The following is a 19,371-nucleotide window of genomic DNA, read 5'->3' as shown; positions in this document are numbered from 1 at the left end:
GACTTTGAGTTAATAATAAAAATCGATAGTACGAACACAGATTAAAAAAGCAAAAGAAAAGAAAAGAAAAAAAAAACAGGAACAAAAGATGAGAAATTACGTGTTCGGGTCGGGTCAGGATTATCTGGAGAAAAGAAATTTATAAAATGAGGTCACCACTCTGTGTTATCGTGTAATCGAAACCCTCGTCCTCACTTCATCACAGCCTAATCGTGGAAAGCAGCAGAAGGAAGAAGACATTGCAACAGATCTTTTTCCAGGTTCTCCTATTCTATATCCTCCTCTTTCTCTCTCTATATGCATATATTTATGTTTGTATTCTACATTCTGATTAAGATTCGCACTTTTTTCATTTTATAATTACATTTATTCAGAAGGATCAGTAAATCGTTTCTATGAATTCCTATCCTTTTGCGCGAAATTTCAGTGAGCTGCCAATTTGTTTTTGAATTTTGGTGAGTGTCAATCTCGTAATTTGGTGGGAAATTTGAGTCTCTTATCTTTTTCTCCGAGCACAATACCGTCTTAATGTGGTCTTTATTTATGTAAATTGATTGTCTTTTTTGTCTTCTCTGTTTTGTGAATGTTTAGATTATTTATGGTGGTGTCAGTTATGGCACTGCACGACTGAGATGCATGTCATGAAGTGAATCCAAATTGGAAATGTTGTGTGATGGCGGCGGTTGATTTGTGTTTTGTTGATTTCGAGTATTGGGGAGGTTGATTGGACATAAACCTTGGAACGGGATAGCAGAGCAGTATGGCTCAGCAGCAATCGTCACGGCTCAATCGCCTGCTAACTTTGTTGGACAGTATCCTTTGCTTTTCTTTCCTGCCCTATGTAAATCTATGTATGGCAGAATAGTGAAAAACAAAACTGTTTATTTGGTTTCTCTGTATTTATGTTCAATGAATTTGTGATACTTGAATTGCTTGTGTGTGGTATTCATTTTGTTCTCTGTGTTTTCGAATTTCTGGAAATGAGGTGTCTTTTCTTAACAAAACTAAAGCGGGGTCAACCCAAGCAACAAGGTTAACAGCAGCCAAACAGATTGGGGAAATAGCCAAATCACATCCTCAGGACTTGAATTCTTTGTTAAGTAAGGTATGGCTTTATGAATGTTCACTTTTCTAATCACCTTCTTTACACCATTTCGTCACTTAGCACAACCGTTTGTGGCTGTCTTTTATTTAATACATTTATACGTTTACCTGGCACTATGAGTACTCATTTTGTTTTTCGATATACTCTGGACACTATTCAAGATTTTTGTTATCTGACAACATTTTAAAAATGTTCTTTCTTTACCCTTGTACAACATTTTGTTTTAAAAAAACAACAGATATCTCCACTGTAATTTCTAAAATTACTATGACTATCCCAGTTAAACTTTATGGGAAAATAGTCATACTTATTGCACATTATATTTATATTCCTTAATAAATTGAAAATGTGAATGTTTTTCTGATATCTATATGTGGTGGTTTGTGGCCCAGTTTGACTATCTTATGCTTATGGATTATGATTGTGTATAATACATAACCAACTGCAAGTTACTTTGGATTATTGACTGGAGTTACCTAAAAAGTGTTGTACGGTCCACAACCCATGATCTTTGCCAAACCTGTAAAAGTAGCTCATAAGTATATAATTCCCATAGTTAGATAAAATTATTTATGTCAAAAACCACCTGTATGATAGTTGACATTGCAGTTTTGTTTTGATAATACTAGCACTGGAAATTTCAATTTCCCCCTTTTTATGGTATGTTTTGGTGAAATGGATAGTTGAAGTGACCAATAGAATTGGAAAACAAGATGAAGTGTATAGTATGTATTTCCTTTCTTTGTTGCCATCATGCATTAGTTTTTTCTCTCATTTTTTCCTTACTAATCTAGTTGTAAGTATTCCATTCATTAGATGCATTACTCTTGTTTTGTTTTTGAATGGATCTTTTAGAATATGAATAGGGGTCTTAAAAAAAGATAATAGATTAACAAATCCTACTTTCCTCTTTCAACTATTAGGGCTTTGTGGAATGGTGTCCATCTGGGATAGAAGCTTCTTGTTAATAAGAGGTAGTCATGTGGTGAATGGGAAAACATAGAAGTTGCTAACTTGAAATCCAATTAGAAAAGTTTTAAAAGGTAAAAATCAATATTAATTTCAATGTTTAATTTTATATTTTTAAATAAAGTAAATAAATACTATGGAGTAATACGATGATTTCTAAACATAAAAAAATTGGATGACAAGTGAGCATATGTACTTGGGATATAGTTACAGTAGCAAATATGGAAACTAAGTGAGAGTAGTTAAGATGGCCTGGGCATATATATGATGACCTAATGCCTGCTTGAGATAAAAGGAGTGATGAATTAATTATTCATGGCAATTGTTGAGGAAGTAGAACAGTGCTGGTACATCTTATGTGGGATAGAGCCACTTTTTAGGCATCTATTTATAGATTAAAGCTGCTTAAACCTTTACTACACATTTGGTTCATGGAATGAGTTTTGGAGGAATAGGAAATTAGGAATACTATTCCATTAAGTTGTTTGCTTCGTGAAAGGAATAGAGTTTAGAACTTGTATTATTGTGCTTGGTTGGGTTAAGGAATAGAAATGTAATAAGCATTCAAAAAACAAAAGTACACTCGACACTCATAAAAATTATGTATGCACATAATAATAATGATAATAATAATAATAATAATAATATTATTATTATTATTATTATAGAATACATTTATAATACTTAACAAAAATAGGTAAGGAAAAATTAGGTAATGTAAAAAAAAAAAGCTATTCCTGAGAAATGGAAGGGACCTATTTCCGAGAATGCTATTCCATGAACCAAATATGCTGTTATAAACCGCCTCTTTTGTGCTTGCGAAGGGATTTGCCTGTTTTATAATTTTTTTGAGGTAATAAATTATTTTAAATATATTTTTTTTCACCAGAGGAACAATAAATTGTATTCCTTTTGTTCTCTTATTTATTTTAAAGATTTCGTGTTCTCTAAAAATTTTTAGTGTGATAAGAAATAAAGGCAATTTTTTTTTTGTTTCTTGATTATGAGTATTACTCAACCTGATTGGATAAAGAGAATTATTTCTACTGACCTCTGGATAAGGCTTAGTTGAGTCCAGTTGAGGGTTGCTATAACCCTTTTTCAGATATGAAGTGCTTACTTAATAATGTGTATTTGGAGCAATATCTTTGAATGATATAATCTAATTAGAATTTGATTGTAGGTTTCACAATATCTACGAAGCAAAAAGTGGGACACCAGGGTTGCTGCTGCTCATGCCATTGGGGCAATTGCAGAGAATGTAAAGCATACATCTCTGACTGATTTATGTGATTCTGTTGAGAAGAAAATGATAGAATCTGGGGTTTCTGGTTCTGTTGAAGATTTAGTAGCATGGGATAAATGTAATCCTAAACTTGCAGGAAGCACTTCATTTGGAAGGTTAATGCCCTGTACTCTGCAAAGTTCTTAATCTTGTCTCAGAACATATTTCTTATGTGCCCTGCCATTATCTTCCTAATCCCTATTAAAAATGTTGCTTATTTGTATAGCTTGTTATTGAATTTGAATTGCTGTAACATTTCACTCACTGTTTAATTACAATTTTATTGTGTCAGCTTTGATTTAAACAAAGTACTGGAATTCGGTGCTCTATTGGCATCTGGGGGACAGGTAACATAAATTCTCATGACAACTGTTCTGAAATTTCATGCTCTTAAGGTAACAATATCCTTAATTGAAAGAACAAACATGAGAGGGAGGTAATCAATTTCTCAATTGAATTCCTGATATCCCTCTCTCCCTTCTATTTTTATCCCGTAGGTAGAGGCTGTAATGTAAATAGTTGAGGTAATCTAGTAAAGGGACCAATATAGGAAATAATGAAATATATTTGCCATTTTAGTTGCATATAGGTCAATAATAACATAGACATATTGCATACGAACTACATTAAAATTACTATGACATATCCCATGCAACACATGAATGATCATTATCCATGAAACTTATTGATTCTTTTATGAAATTAGTGTTTAATGGGGAAAAAGATGGAGTTTTTTTTTTTTTTTTTGAATAATAAATGAATTTGATATATGGTTTAAACAATATTCATGAATTTGATAGATGCACTAATCACTGAATGTTCTTATTTTTAGCCCTTTCTAAAAGGTATGTCTGTGGGGACAATATATATCAACCATGGAGTGTGAGAGAAGTGCTTTAAAGTTCATGTATATCTTAAACCATAATTTTCTCCATTCTATATTCATGTGTCATGAATGCATTCATTGTTTTTATTTTAGGAGTATGATCTTCCAGCTGACAACAGCAAGAACCCAAAGGAGAGATTGGCTCGACAGAAACAAAATCTACGACGCCGATTGGGTAAGTCAGCATGGATTTGTAGTTTATGCTTCACAAATAAGCTCACTCTGAGTCATTATGTTTCTTGGAAACTCCACTTTGGGCTGTGTATACATTGATGTTGCCAGTTTAACCTTAAATTTTTGACATAGTACCTCTTTTAAATCTTGATAATGATATGAAGTATACATCCAATTAACCTAGCCTGCACCTGCCATGGATGTGTATGAAGTGTTCAGCTAGACTAAGTGAAGCAGTGCTCACTGCTTTAAGCCATTTCCAAGTGCATTAACATTATCTCTTTATGTAGGTTTCTTAACATTTTTTTTTTTCCATTTCTTTATGAAAAGTTATTTTTGAACAATCTTAGTTGGGGCTTCTATTCAGAATCTTTGATGTGTATCTGATGTTGGTATTTTTCCATTTGAAGGATATGATGGTTTAGATGAACTGAAAAAGGAGGTATTAATATTATAGAGAAACCAATGGAAAGATATCTTGGGGAGAAAACAGGGGATTCAGTAGTATGTGATAATCAACTAAAGAAATGAAATATGCGTTATAAGCATGCTCATCTTTAATATAGTGGCTTTTGCATTGATAACAAATGTGCCTGTTCTGTATTTGCCTAACATCATAGTTGTTCATTACTTCATTTCACCATTTAGTTGAGGTACTGAAAATTGAAATATAAATTGCAAACTAACTGTCATCATTCTTGTATACAGGGCTAGATGTGTGTGAGCAGTTCATGGATGTCAATGAAATGATAAGAGATGAGGACCTGGTGATGCAGAGAGTTAATTCCCCAGTTACTAGTGTTTCTTCTCATTATTATTCACCAAGGCCCCAAGGTAATATAAGGCACTTTGTTGCAAACATGGTACCAAGTGCCAAATCTCGGCGGCCAAGTGCCAGGGAACTAAATCTATTAAAGAGAAAGGCAAAAGTTAGTTCAAAAGACCAGACAAAAGGGTGGTCCAAGGATGGAGAACCAGATGCTCCCCAACCACAAGATATGACTTCACCGAGGGGCATCCAATCTGATGCATCGGGCTCTAATAAGGTCAGCAGAATGTTACTACCAAACCCAGTTGTCAATTATTAAAAAAGAGGAGTTACAGATAGAGCATGCATTTGTATGGGCTCCAACTTATTGAACTCAAAAAAAAAAGAGAAGAAAAAGAAACAAAATATTATTGTTAAACATGGTGCTTAACCACTATTTATGTTTATTTATATATGTTTGTGCCCACTTGTGTGTATGTATAGAGATACACACGCCAACACGGATTCAACTCCCCTGCTTGCATACATACTAACACACTCAGACACTCTGTATTAGTCTATGCTAACCATGAATGCTAGTATGCTACAAGTGATCTATTGTAGGGTATAATGTAAGGTGGACTCAACTATTTCTGAGTATTGTGCATAACTCCCTATTGAAATCAATCTTTTTTTTTTTTTTTTTGGTAATTTTGTGTTAATTGAGTTATTCTGCTGATTCTCGTGTTCCCTATATCTTTTGTATGGTCATTGTATCTAAACCCTTGCATATACTGAATTTCTATTTGAGACTGCCTCCATCAGTATCAATTATGTGGTTTTATGTCTTTTTTTTGGACGCATGAAGTTTGTACTGAATTTATTTCTTCTACATTTGCCGGACCAACCTCAAGTATCACTCAGAAACATGTTTCAATGCAGATGCATCTGGATACTGTGTCTGATGAAGATGGTCTAGAGAGTGATGCAGATGGGTGTTGGCCCTTTCAATGTTTTGTTGAACAACTCATGGTTGATATGTTTGATCCTTGTAAGCAGCTATTTAATGCTATCACATGTAGGATTTTTATGATTTTTTTCTTGTGAGAGAAGAACAAGAACTCATTATTATTAATTTTGTTTTTGTGTGTGTGTGTGTGTGCTTTTTTTTTTTTTTTTTTAAACAGTATGGGAGATTCGTCATGGCAGTGTAATGGCATTAAGAGAGATATTAACCCATCAAGGTGCAAATGCTGGAGCTATTATGCCTGATCGCAGCGGTGATGTTGGATTAGGTTCTATTTTAAAAGACAGGGTTGTTGAAAAGCAGGAAAGTGTAATTGATTTGAATATACAAGTTCCACTTGATGAATCTGAGCCAGCTTTTAAGAAGCCTAAGATTGAAGATGCATCACCTCTTGTGATGGATACAATTCCTTCTGCCAGCATGGTTGGTAACATTGACAATATTCAAGTGAAAGTCGAAGATGTTGGATTGAATTTGCCAGTAAGGCAGGAAAATGGTGAAGTTAATGTTGGCTCTGTGAAGATGGAGATTCAGTCTAATTCCAATAGTGAAAGTTCTTTCAATAATTATATGGTGGAGGCAAAGAGCTCCTGTGAGGACAATATTTCCTTAGAAAAGATGGATCTACCAAGAAATCTTCCAGAAAATTGTGAGCTGATGAACTTGGTTAAATTGGCTAGGCATTCTTGGCTTAAAAATTCTGAATTTCTTCAAGACTGTGCAATTCGTTTCTTGTGTATATTGTCACTGGACCGGTATGAAATTTTCCATCCTTGAGTTGAGTTTGAACTTTAACCTTCTCTCTTAGTGTTCATTCAATCATCCATTCACAATAATGGGAAGGAGCTTGACTAACAAAATAAAGAGAGATTAATTACAAGTATTTGTGGGGGTGAGCAATCTTCTGTTGGTTTGCTGGGCTTGTATGACTATTTTTTACTACGTAAATTTCTTTTTATTGCGTATCATAAACCTTTAGGTTCCCTGAATTATCTCATTATGAAGGTGATAGTTTTTGAATATATACTTTTTGGTGCAAAATTTCAACCTCTGAAGGAGGTACAGTTACTCAGAATGGAAGCAGGAGCAAAATGATAAAGAGCATCTGGAGTAACTCAAAGATAATTTACACTAGAGGGGAAAAGCTCTTATACTTGAGGAACACTATGAAATTGCATTTAAGGACCCATTTATCAATCCTACAACTTTTCTAGAAGTGATTTATTACTGATGGTAGAAAGAGTGGCTTTATATAAATCTTGTAGGTAATAATAACTAAGTAAAAATTGAGCTTTCTCATGAAACAAAGTAACAAACAGTAAGTGGATGATGTAAGTGACAAGAAATGCCATTTGACTTCCGAATTAATTTCATTCATAAGCTCCTTGTTGATGTTGAAACTGTCCAAAAATTGCTTACCTCTCTTTTTTCCTCTTGTTGATTCATCCACTGCAGTTTTGGGGACTATGTTTCTGATCAAGTTGTTGCACCTGTTCGAGAAACATGTGCTCAAGCATTAGGTGCTGTGCTTAAGTACATGCATCCTACTTTAGTGTACGAGACACTAAGTATCTTGCTGCAAATGCAGGTAAATATGAAATGAGCTTTGTTTTATTATTAAAGAATACGGATTGTAAATTTGCTTAGACTATGATATGAATTGATAAGTAAAGAATGATATGATTGCTCAGAATATGTTCTTGTTCTCACATTTATTTTAATAAGCTCCTTTGCGTTCTTTTCAGCATAGACCGGAGTGGGAGATTCGTCATGGTAGCCTCTTGGGGATCAAGTATCTAGTTGCCGTGCGTAAGGTATCTTTACCCTGTCACATATTGTTCTTCTGATAAAAATATGTAGTATCAACTGCCTCTGTGCCTCATTATGCTCCCTGGCTTATTGGATTGTAGCTGGTTCTTGTTATTGGAGTATGTCAATTGTTGATTTGAAATTTAAAATGTTGCATGCCTAGATTCAATTTTCATTCTTTTTTACCTACTACAGTTTTCTATTGATATTTGACTGTTGTCTGTACTGACTTTCTGACAAGGGCCTTAAGAAGATGTACTTGTCTTTGGATAGATTCTTAGGGAGAATGGATTTACATATTTCTACAACATGGATTGGCTCTTAGAACTCTTGTGCCCTGCATTTTCTAGGAGCCTTCAAATAATTACTTAATAGTTTATTAGTGTGGACTATTAGCAAAACGATGATTCATACATTTTGTTGACCCTTTTAATTTATACTCTCTTAACTTATGAAAGTGTGTGTGTGTGTGTGTATATATTCCTTCTCTGATTTCCATTTTTTGCTTCTTATTTGATGTAATATTTCAAATTTTAATCTTTGAATTCCACTTTAATTGATTGTCTGATTCTTCCCTTGACACCAGGAAATGCTTCATGATTTGCTTTGCTATGTTCTCCCAGCATGTAAAAGTGGGCTTGAGGATGCTGACGATGATGTTCGAGCAGTGTCTGCAGATGCTCTAATACCAACTGCAGCTGATATTGTTTCATTAAAAAGTGAAATATTGCATTCTATTGTTATGCTGCTCTGGGATATTTTACTTGACCTAGATGATTTAAGCCCATCTACTAGCAGGTGTGTGTATGTTTTTAAGCGAGCCATTTCTTATTTATAAAAAAATTAAATTGTCATGAATCTTGTGGTATTATTTATTTTCAACCTAATCGCTCAGACAAATATTTAGCTTTATGGCATTTGGTGATGAACTGATAATTTTCTCTTATAGCTCTTCAGTATACAGTTTTCAACCACAAATTTACTCCATAGTTGTTGATGTTGTTTTCTTCGGTGCCCTTTGTTTGCGTGGGTGTGCCTTTTTAATATACTTAGACTTATTGTTGAAACTAGAATGCCTTAATAGAAGGTGGACCTATCAGAATACTGAATAATAATAGAATCTGGAATGCCTTAATAGTATGATACAAGTAAGGCTAATAAATGTTAGGTTTTAAGGATGGCAACACAAATAGAAATCTATGTGTTGCCATCCTTAAAACATAACATTTATTAGCCTTACTTGTATCATACTATTAAAATTGATGTAAATTAGTTCTTGTACTCTTTCCTACAGTTCTAATATTTTTGATTTTTCTGTCATTTGATTTTGTTCTCCTTACTCGGCAAATTTTGACTCAGCTTGAATAAATGGATTTTATCCTTGTTGCAAAAAGTTGGCTTTGAAGGTTGAATTGTCAAAAGCTCTATTGCTCTATGTTGAAAAGTGGCAAATAGATGGTGAAAAAAAATGGACATGGTCTAGCATAGCTTGAGTGAAGCATTCAATCAATTGCAATGTCCTCAGCTTTCTCTTTTGCTTATTTCTGGGATCTAAAAATTTTGCTAAGCATAACCATTGGTGAAATATTATTTTTATGTTCTCTATGGAGTATTTTATCCTTCTTGAGTACCATTTTGCCCTTTTTTCTGTTCTACCTCAATAAGAGCTGTGGGCTAATACAAATTTCTGATGTGATATTTATAACAGTTTAATCTGAATGAGTGGAACTTATTTTTCTAATCCCTCTGGAATTGCAGTGTAATGAATTTATTGGCGGAAATTTATTCTCAAGAGCGGATGATTCCAAATGGCTATGGGAACCTGCCATCATTGGAGAAACAAGATCTCAATCTGAATGAAGTTGTTTATCAAAATGACATTGGAGAAGGGTTAAGTTCTTTAGAGAATCCCCATATGCTGTCAACTCTGGCACCAAGATTGTGGCCATTTATGAGACATAGTATCACATCTGTCCGTTATGCAGCCATCCGCACTTTGGTAGACCCTTTCTCAATTGAAGTGTCTTTTATGATGTGCATATACTAGTTCCTTTCATATATGTCTCTCACACACACATATTCTGTTGATTTTTTAAAACATCTTTGTTTACCAATATTTACATAATATGTTCTTTTAGTCTTTTAGTTCAATTTCTCCATATGCTGGCCAAAATTGAATATTAGTTGTAACAATCTATATTTTTGGGCAGGAGCGTTTGCTAGAAGCTGGGCGCAAGAGGAGCTTATGTGAAGCTTCTGGCTCTTTCTGGCCTTCATTTATTCTGGGTGATACCCTCCGGATTGTTTTTCAGAACTTACTGCTTGAATCGAATGAAGAGATTTTGCAGTGCTCGGGTAGAGTTTGGAGGCTTCTTCTCCAGGTTGCTATTCGATGAATGCATAATACTAGATATTCTAATCACCTCTTGCCATAATATGCTTATGTTTTAGTGTTCTTCTTTAACAAAAGCTTACTATTCATGTGTTTGCTTTATGCACTCTATACCTCATTTTATCTCTGGTGAGCATATTACTTGTATGGAAAGTCTCATCAAATTTTCATGTCAAGCCATGCCTTTCCACTCATTCTGACTATTTCTTAGATGTACTTTCTAGTGTTCATGAATTTCTCAATTCCAATCCATTTCAGTGCCCAGTGAATGACTTGACGGATGCTGCAAAGGCATATTTTTCTTTTTGGATAGAATTATCAACTACTCCTTATGGTTCACCTCTGGATACTACAAAAATGTTTTGGCCAGTGGCCCTTCCTCGTAAAAGTCACTTTAAAGCAGCTGCGAAGATGAGAGCTGTGAAGCCTGAAGGTGACCCCTACAAAAACATTTGCTTTGGTTCAGCCGAAGGTACTAGTTTACAGGAGAAAAATGGGGACACTTCCACCCACATTGGAAAGATAATTGTTGGTGGTGATGTGGACATATCAGTTACCCAAACACGTGTTGTTACTGCCACGGCATTGGGTGTTTTAGCTTCTAAGTTGGATGATTCTTCTCTTCAGTATGTTGTTGACCCGTTATGGAATGCACTTGCCTCTTTCTCTGGCGTTCAAAGACAGGTATAGGTCATATATTCTTATTGAAGTGCTTTCTATAAAAATGTCTATGACTATCAATCTGTTTTGTGCTAATTACAGGTATCTTCAATGCTGTTAGTTTCATGGTTCAAAGAGTTGAAATTCAAGGACATATCAAAGTCCGAGGGAGTTATTACCTGCATTTCAAGTAATTTTGGGGAAAGGTTGTTAGATTTGTTAGCTTGCACAAACCCTGCATTTCCATCAAAAGATTCAGCTCTTCCATATGCTGAACTTTCTAGGACATATGAGAAAATGCGCAATGAGGCTCGTCAGCTGTACCATGGTACCGAGGCATCTGGAATGTTTAAAGATATATTGTCATCCTCTATGCTTGACCTGGAAAGTTTGAGTGCAGATGATGCAGTGAATTTTGCATCTAAACTTTCCTTCTTAAATAATATTACCACTGGGGAAGAGTCTGCAGGACGGAGTATTTTTGATGAATTAGAGTCGCTGAAACAAAGAGTTCTGACAACTGCTGGATATTTGAAGTGTGTTCAGGTATGTTTTTGGTTTCATCTGCCAATGTTCGTTATGTGAATGAATAAGGGAAGTGTTTAACCCCTTTATAAACTGTTTTTTGATTAGTTTAGGAAGTTATTCCTTTACTGCTAGAATGTTCATTTTGGTAGATTAGACCTTGTTTTGATAAACTGATAGTTTACAATTATGATCTCTAATTTTGTATATCTTGTCCTTCCCTTCCTTCGCCTGACTTGGGGGTTTGGGGGGAGGTGGCGGGATTTTTAACAATTGCAGAATAATTTGCATGTTACTGTCTCAGCTTTGCTAGCCGCTGCTGTTGTTTGGATGTCTAACCTTCCGGCTAAACTCAACCCAATTATTTTACCTTTAATGGCATCTATCAAAAGAGAACAGGTAATATTTTCAAGTAAAACCATTCTATTGAGAAACAGTTCGATTTAATGTGGATTTGTATTTTATTAATATTATAGGAGGAAATACTACAAAGTAAGGCAGCTGAAGCTCTGGCAGAGCTCATCTATTGTTGTATGGGCCGTAAACCTGGACCTAATGATAAGTTAATCAAGAATCTTTGTAGTTTGACATGCATGGATCCTTGTGAGACCCCTCAAGCTGGAGTTCTGAATTCTATTGAAAAAATTGAAGAGCAAGGTCTTCTGTCCTTCAGAAGCAGTAATAACAGGCAGAAATCAAAAGTTCATATGCTCTCCCCTGGTGATGATCGATCAAAGGTTGAGGGCTTCATTAGCAGACGAGGAGCTGAGCTTGCTTTGAAATGTTTATGTGAGAAATTTGGTGGTTCGTTGTTTGACAAACTTCCTAAACTTTGGGATTGCCTGGTAGAAGTCTTAAAGCCTGGAAATGTTGAGCGTTTGAACCCAGAAGATGAGAAACTTATATCTGAAGCTATAGATTCTGTAACTGATCCTCAAATTTTGATAAATAATATTCAGGTAAATGGACTTCACCTTAATTATTTACTACATGTTTCTTCTGATAAAATTAAAATTACCGAAGTACTATAATTTCAATCCTTGAATCAAAGAGCGACCTCGTATAATTATGTAGATCTAATATTATACACACATGATTTATTTATATTCAACATTTCCCCAATGTTACGAATTTTTCTGCTCCAAGACCATTAAAACTATAACCAGAAATGGAAAAGCTGGGATCTGAAACCTATGCTCTAGTTTGTTGTATGGAGCCAGAAGGGCCCCCCAGTAATATTCGGATACCAAAAGAACTGAAGAATTGTCATGCGAGATATACTTCAATGGAATCGAAAACCCCTTAATAACATTGCTTTTAGATGCCAAAATATATAAAGAATTTTCTTGTGCACTTAGTTTTGTGTAGGCAATAGAAGTATCATGCATACTTAGGTATAAAGCAGAAAAACTGTACCATATGCAGATTGAATTGGAGATTGGTATTGCAGTTAGCATTTTACTGTTACCTCCAGGTTTATAAAATTATGCTATTTTGGATCTTTGATAAATTATATCCATTTCTTGTGCTCTACTACAAACAAATTCTTGTATTTTCTTCAACATTTCATCTCTTTTTTTAGCTTGGCCTTTCTTTTTACTGGCAGGTGGTCCGTTCCATTGCTCCTTTATTGGATGAGACATTGAGATCGAAACTTCTCACACTCCTTCCATGTATCTTTAGATGTGTTTGCCATCCTCATGTGGCTGTGAGATTAGCTGCATCTAGATGTATCACAACGTTGGCCAAATCTATGGCAGTGAATGTGATGAGTGCAGTAGTTGAAAATGTCGTCCCTATGTTAGGAGATATGACCTCAGTTCATTCTAGACAAGGGGCTGGCATGCTTGTCAACTTGCTAGTTCAGGGACTTGGTGTGGAGCTGGTTCCTTATGCTCCTCTTTTAGTAGTTCCTCTTTTGAGATGCATGAGTGATTCTGATCATTCTGTGAGACAGAGTGTAACACATAGTTTTGCCACACTTGTACCTTTGCTTCCATTAGCACGTGGTGTTTCTCCCCCTGCTGGCCTCAGTGACCGTTTATCCAGGAATCAAGAAGATGTAAAATTTTTGGAGCAACTGGTTGACAACTCACACATTGATGATTACAAGCTCTCAACTGAACTAAAAGTGACTCTTCGAAGGTAATTTTGTTGTAAATTCTCATTTTAGAAGCTTGCTTCCATATACTGCTCTTATGTTCTGACTAATGATTGCTTTCTTATCATTTCAGGTATCAACAGGAAGGTATTAACTGGTTAGCATTTTTGAAGAGATTTAATCTCCATGGCATCTTATGTGATGACATGGGGCTTGGCAAGACCCTTCAGTCATCAGCCATTGTGGCATCTGATATTGCAGAGCATGTTGCTGCAAATACTGCTGAGAATCTCCCACCATCTCTTATAATATGTCCATCGACTCTTGTTGGTCACTGGGAATATGAGATAGAGAAGTTTATTGATGCTTCTCTAGTAACTACCCTCCAATATGTTGGTTCTGCTCAAGAGCGCACATCTCTCCGGTCTCAGTTTAATAGATATAGTGTTATTGTTACATCATATGATGTTGTCCGCAAAGATGTTGACTCTCTTAGACAAGTCTTTTGGAACTACTGTATTCTAGATGAGGGACATATCATAAAGAATGCAAAGTCAAAAGTCACTCTTGCTGTGAAACAATTGAAGGCACAACACCGTCTCATATTGAGTGGTACTCCAATCCAGGTTTGTTGTCAATGTGAATTTCCGTTGGCATTTAAAATGAATTCTAAGTTTCCATGACAAATACTTCTGAATATTGCAGAACAATGTACTGGATTTGTGGTCTCTTTTTGACTTCCTCATGCCAGGATTCCTGGGAACAGAGAGACAAGTAAGAATCTTATATTTGCTTACCACTTGTACTCCCTGACTATCAATTGTTATTTGCAAAATTTTTGTTTAATTGTGTTTTCTTTTTCCTGCTCTTCTCATGTGTGTATATACATCATGAGTAGATGTTGGTGATGATGAAGTTGGAGAAGTTTGAATAATGAACGTTAATTAATTCTGTTCCATATTAATTGTTTGACTCGTGTGGCTTGAACTTTGTAACTTAGAACCTTTGCTGACTAGTTCGTACTATAATTCTATCCTGTAACATTCCTCCCCCCTCTTCCCCCTTGTTTGGTAAGCTTGTCTCTATACCATTTCTGACACCAAGTTTATTGATATAACAGTTCCATGCTTCCTATGGAAAGCCACTGATAGCTGCCAGGGACCCCAAATGTTCAGCCAAGGATGCTGAAGCAGGAGCACTTGCAATGGAAGCATTGCATAAGCAGGTGGGTTTAATTCACTTGTGTCTGGATTAATTTCATGGCTGTAGAGGTTCTCTCTAAAAGATCTCTTTACAGGTGATGCCTTTCCTTCTTCGGCGAACAAAGGAAGAAGTTTTATCCGATTTGCCAGAGAAGATTATCCAAGACAGATACTGTGACTTGAGTCCTGTTCAGCTAAAACTTTATGAACAGTTTTCTGGTTCAGATGTTAAGCAAGAAATCTCCAGCATGGTGAAGGTCAATGAATCTGATACTGGACAAGGAAGTGAAGCACCCAAAGCATCTACTCATGTTTTCCAGGTAAGGCCGTAAGGGAGAGTAGTCTTCTGTACCTCAATTTTTCAGTTGCCTGATATCTGTCGTGTTGATGTTTCAGGCACTCCAGTATTTGTTAAAACTTTGTAGTCATCCTCTTTTAGTGCTTGGCGAAAAAATTTCAGAATCTGTCTCATCAGTTCTATCAGCGTTTCTTCCTAATGGCTCCAATATTGTCTCCGAACTCCATAAACCTCATCACTCTCCTAAACTGGTTGCCCTCCAGGAGATTCTTGAAGAGTGTGGAATTGGAATTGATGCTTCAGGTTCAGACAGCCCTGTTAATGTTGGGCAGCATAGAGTATTGATATTTGCACAGCATAAAGTAACTCTTGCCACTTTCTAATCAGATTTAATGGAATAAAAGTTTCCCTCAATCTTGGTATTTGACTGTGCTCTGCAATGCAGGCGTTTCTGGACATCATTGAGAAGGATTTGTTTCATTCTCAGATGAAGAAGTAAGATTTCTGCTTTTATTTATTTAATTTTATTATTATTTTTAATTTTATGAACTAAAATTCATGAATTCTCCATCTTTTTCAAACCACTGAGAACCAAGAAAGTTTCCATGCTTATTTGCAAATACATGACTAATGATTTTCTATGAATTCTACTTTTAAGATCTGAGACACAATTGTAATAGTTTTCTGTTGTCAGTTTCTTGGTGCAATAGTAAGATCTAATTCTTGTTGAAGTATTTTACCTTTTTTCTTTTTTTGGATAAGTAAATGTATTAATGTATCATTTAAAGACACGGAGGAAGTACCACCCATAATACACAAATACTGAAGGGATCAGAGAAACCAAAACAAAAATCTGTACTTTCAATTCGTCTCTCCATTTTCTAAATGCGCCTTTTATTTTTGGACCAGTGTCACATATTTGCGGTTGGATGGATCGGTTGAACCAGACAAACGCTTTGAAATTGTGAAAGCCTTTAATTCTGACCCTACAATTGATGTCTTACTCCTTACAACACATGGTAAGTGCATATATTACATGTTTGCCATGAAGTATAGCAGCATGTGATTCTTTAAAACTTAATAGTGTGGAACTTATTGCAGTTGGTGGGCTTGGTTTGAACCTGACATCGGCTGATACTCTTGTATTTATGGAGCATGACTGGAATCCAATGCGTGATCATCAGGTATAAACAAATTTCCTGTATGTATATCTTTTAGGCTTTTAACTGAACAATGAACATGATCCAGTACCTAGGCAGTGAACGGCAAAGTCTTTACTACCTTTGTCAAGAAAAAAAAAAAGTTGTCCTCATAGATGTTTGTGCACTGGCATTGCTTTGCCGACTGATTTTGATGATTGTGTCCTCTCTTTTCCAGGCAATGGACAGAGCTCATAGGTTGGGCCAGAAAAAAGTGGTCCATGTCCATCGTCTCATAATGCGAGGGACCTTGGAAGAGAAAGTAATGAGCCTCCAGAGGTTCAAAGTGTCTGTTGCTAATGCTGTGATTAATTCAGAGAATGCTAGTTTGAAGACCATGAATACAGACCAGCTGCTTGATCTCTTTACACCAGCAGATGGCAAAAAGGTTTGCACTTCATCGAAATTTCAGTTGTATCTGGTCCGTCAGACTCGTATTTCTTCACCATTCACACTAGTGTTCTATCTGTTTTCAGGCTCCGAATGTATCCCAGAGTAGTGATGACAAATTTGAAGGGGACCCAAAATTGACACGTGGTGGGAAGGGATTAAAAGCCATTCTTGGAGGATTGGAAGAACTTTGGGATCAATCACAGTACAGTGAAGAGTATAACCTGAGCCACTTTTTAGCCAAGCTAAATGGTTGAATCCGACTAGCCCCGCTCTGCGTATATGTTTTTTATTGGCAGTATGCGAGAGCCAACAAAGGTACACTACTGTCTTCTATGGCTAATTTGGAGATAAGCACTGATTTTTATCTTCATTCATGCCTTGTACAAAGTGTATATTCCTGGAGTCGTGGCCAAAAATTTTGAAGATTAGTGCTAGTAGTTTGTTTCTTTAAATTTTTTTCCTTCTCGACATGCAATCAATCAATCAAATTTTGAGGCTGCTAACTTAGACATGTCCATGATTTGGAGAGCACTTTGTGGTTTAGTTGGAGCAGGCAGACACATAGGGGAGGGAATTTTTGTAAATTTTTTGAATTCTATCTTGTATATACATTGAGGAGTTTAATTTTATTTGTTTCAAAAAAGAAGGGGGAAAAAAAAACAAAATTGTCTTGATATGAAGCTTGCTGAAATGATTTGTTTTTGTTGCCTTGTATCTTCCGAATTCTAGTTGAATTTATGCTTTGTTACACTTTCAAATTCTTCCTCCCAAATCATCTATTCTAAGAGATTTTGAGTGTACACTTTAATTAATTTTTTTCTTTGTTATACCAAAATGTTTAGCATTTGATGGTCCTTTTTTTCCTCTCTAAGCATTGAATTTTAGTCAAGTTTAGTTTAGTTTTTTCTTTAAAGAAAATGTAAAGTATAAGTAAATGTAAGAGCATAAAATGAGATTGGGTATGAGTATTAAAAACATATAAGACCAATGGTCAAAGTAAGATGTATACTTGAATTTGATCAAGAAAATTGAGGTAATATGAGTGAAGAAAATATAAACTTTTAAACTTAAATGTTAATATATGACATACTAAATGAAAAAAACATTCTCAAGTATTTACCGTAAATAGAAAATATGTCTTTTGCTATTGCTTATCCAAGCGTATAAAAATACTATGTGTTCTCAAATCAGCATTATATTATTGAAGGTGCCAATATAATGCTTTCCAATTTACTACAGTAAAATATATTTTGGTGAAAATGTATAACAATTATTATTCCATGAACTATGGTCCACACATTTGTGTGAACTATAAATAAAAAGTACAATTTGAAAATTTTAATATACTAATAGTATATTATTTGAATAAATAAGGTACATGATTTTTTTTATATATTATTAAATAATGCAGCATATTAAAAATCAATATTGAATTCATAGTTTCATAATCCACGCAGCTATGTGGACCATGATTCTTACAATTATTTGCCAATGTATAGTAGATGGGCGGTGATAGTCCTTAGCAAGTTAGCAGTTAGCAAATAGCATTTCGTTTGCGTTGAATTGTAATTAGATGTTGTTGGGGTAAATATTAAAGGCAAATTATACCATGGTCTACCTTGGATAATTAACAACAAATTATACCATGGTTTCAACTAAATCACAATAGGTGTGCAATATTAACAACAAATTATATCATGATTTCAACTCAATCACAATGGGTGCACCTCATGTGACAAATTACACAATGGTTTCAACTCAATCACAATGGGTGCAACTCGTGTAAAGGCGTCGAACAACCTATTCCTAGCAGAGGAATTCTTAGTATTGCCCAAAAAGGATACCTGTAAAAGTGGCGTCGCCCGGACTCGAACCGGAGACCTTCAGTGTGTTAGACTGACGTGATAACCAACTACACCACGACACCATTGGTGATAGGATGCTTCAAATATTAAACTCATTCATTAATGTTTTCAAACCATGTGTATATATCTAATTTTTATAATACATTTTCAATCTTGTTGATAATATTTACAATATATACTTCTTTTATTGTATTTGGTACCATCAGTTTAATAGTATATACAAAAGATATTATTATATATGCAAGTTATTAAAGACTAAGGTAACTCAATTAGGTGGAAGAGATAGGCGGATTTGTGTGTCCCTAGGCAGTTTGGGGATGGGTTTTAGACGAGTGCATGATATGAATGTGGTGGCACTGTTAGGAAAACAAACAAGGGTGGGGGTTCTTAACTAGACCGAAGTCGTTAGTGGCAATGTTGGGGTATTTGGGAGTTGGATAAATGACAATGTTCATAAGTTTACAAATAAAAGGGGAATTTTGTCATTGTATTCTTATTTGTTGGGGTATTTGGGAGGCAAGAAACAAAAAAAAAAAAAATAAAATAAAATTGGAACGATGTGAATGTTAGTCCCAAGGGATGTTGTGAGGTTTTCGTTGGCTTACTTACTTGAGTGGAGAGGGGTGCGTGAGCTGAAAAATGGGGAAAGAAGGGGAATGGATATGATAAATGCGAACCGGCAGGTATCGGGGCGTAGGGTGCTTAAGGTGAATGTGGATGCAACGGTGAGGGA

General features: G+C 35.3%; 1 protein-coding gene and 1 non-coding gene across 3 annotated transcripts; one reads left to right on the top strand and one right to left on the bottom strand.

Annotated features, from left to right (window-relative positions):
- The first annotated feature begins 143 nt into the window (after positions 1 to 143).
- Positions 144 to 17,531, top strand: LOC116032574 (TATA-binding protein-associated factor BTAF1). 2 transcript variants are annotated; one of them, XM_031275207.1, is made up of 30 exons: positions 144 to 260; positions 375 to 455; positions 592 to 812; positions 1,011 to 1,105; positions 3,258 to 3,475; positions 3,652 to 3,706; positions 4,339 to 4,420; positions 5,128 to 5,465; positions 6,110 to 6,218; positions 6,355 to 6,949; positions 7,650 to 7,782; positions 7,940 to 8,008; positions 8,590 to 8,801; positions 9,762 to 10,002; positions 10,214 to 10,384; positions 10,654 to 11,079; positions 11,158 to 11,601; positions 11,860 to 11,979; positions 12,057 to 12,539; positions 13,187 to 13,725; positions 13,815 to 14,307; positions 14,387 to 14,455; positions 14,802 to 14,906; positions 14,979 to 15,203; positions 15,280 to 15,543; positions 15,627 to 15,676; positions 16,091 to 16,200; positions 16,283 to 16,365; positions 16,559 to 16,768; positions 16,857 to 17,531. In XM_031275207.1, the coding sequence occupies exons 3-30, from the start codon at positions 761 to 763 to the stop codon at positions 17,025 to 17,027; spliced, it is 6,162 nt and encodes a 2,053-aa protein (XP_031131067.1). In that variant the 5' UTR covers positions 144 to 260; positions 375 to 455; positions 592 to 760; the 3' UTR covers positions 17,028 to 17,531. The 2 variants fall into 2 exon arrangements, with proteins under 2 accessions (XP_031131067.1, XP_031131068.1); XM_031275208.1 differs by lacking the exon at positions 375 to 455 and having other exon boundaries at positions 159 to 260.
- A 1,095-nt stretch (positions 17,532 to 18,626) lies between these two features.
- TRNAV-AAC lies at positions 18,627 to 18,700 on the bottom strand. Its single transcript has one exon. It is a non-coding gene; the product is annotated as a tRNA-Val (tRNA).
- Between the last annotated feature and the right edge of the window lie 671 nt (positions 18,701 to 19,371).

This window comes from Ipomoea triloba, chromosome 10, assembly GCF_003576645.1.
Source record: "Ipomoea triloba cultivar NCNSP0323 chromosome 10, ASM357664v1".
NCBI lineage: Eukaryota > Viridiplantae > Streptophyta > Magnoliopsida > Solanales > Convolvulaceae > Ipomoea > Ipomoea triloba.
The sequence above is the reverse complement of the archived record's forward strand: the minus strand, read 5'-3'. Positions and strand labels throughout refer to the sequence as shown.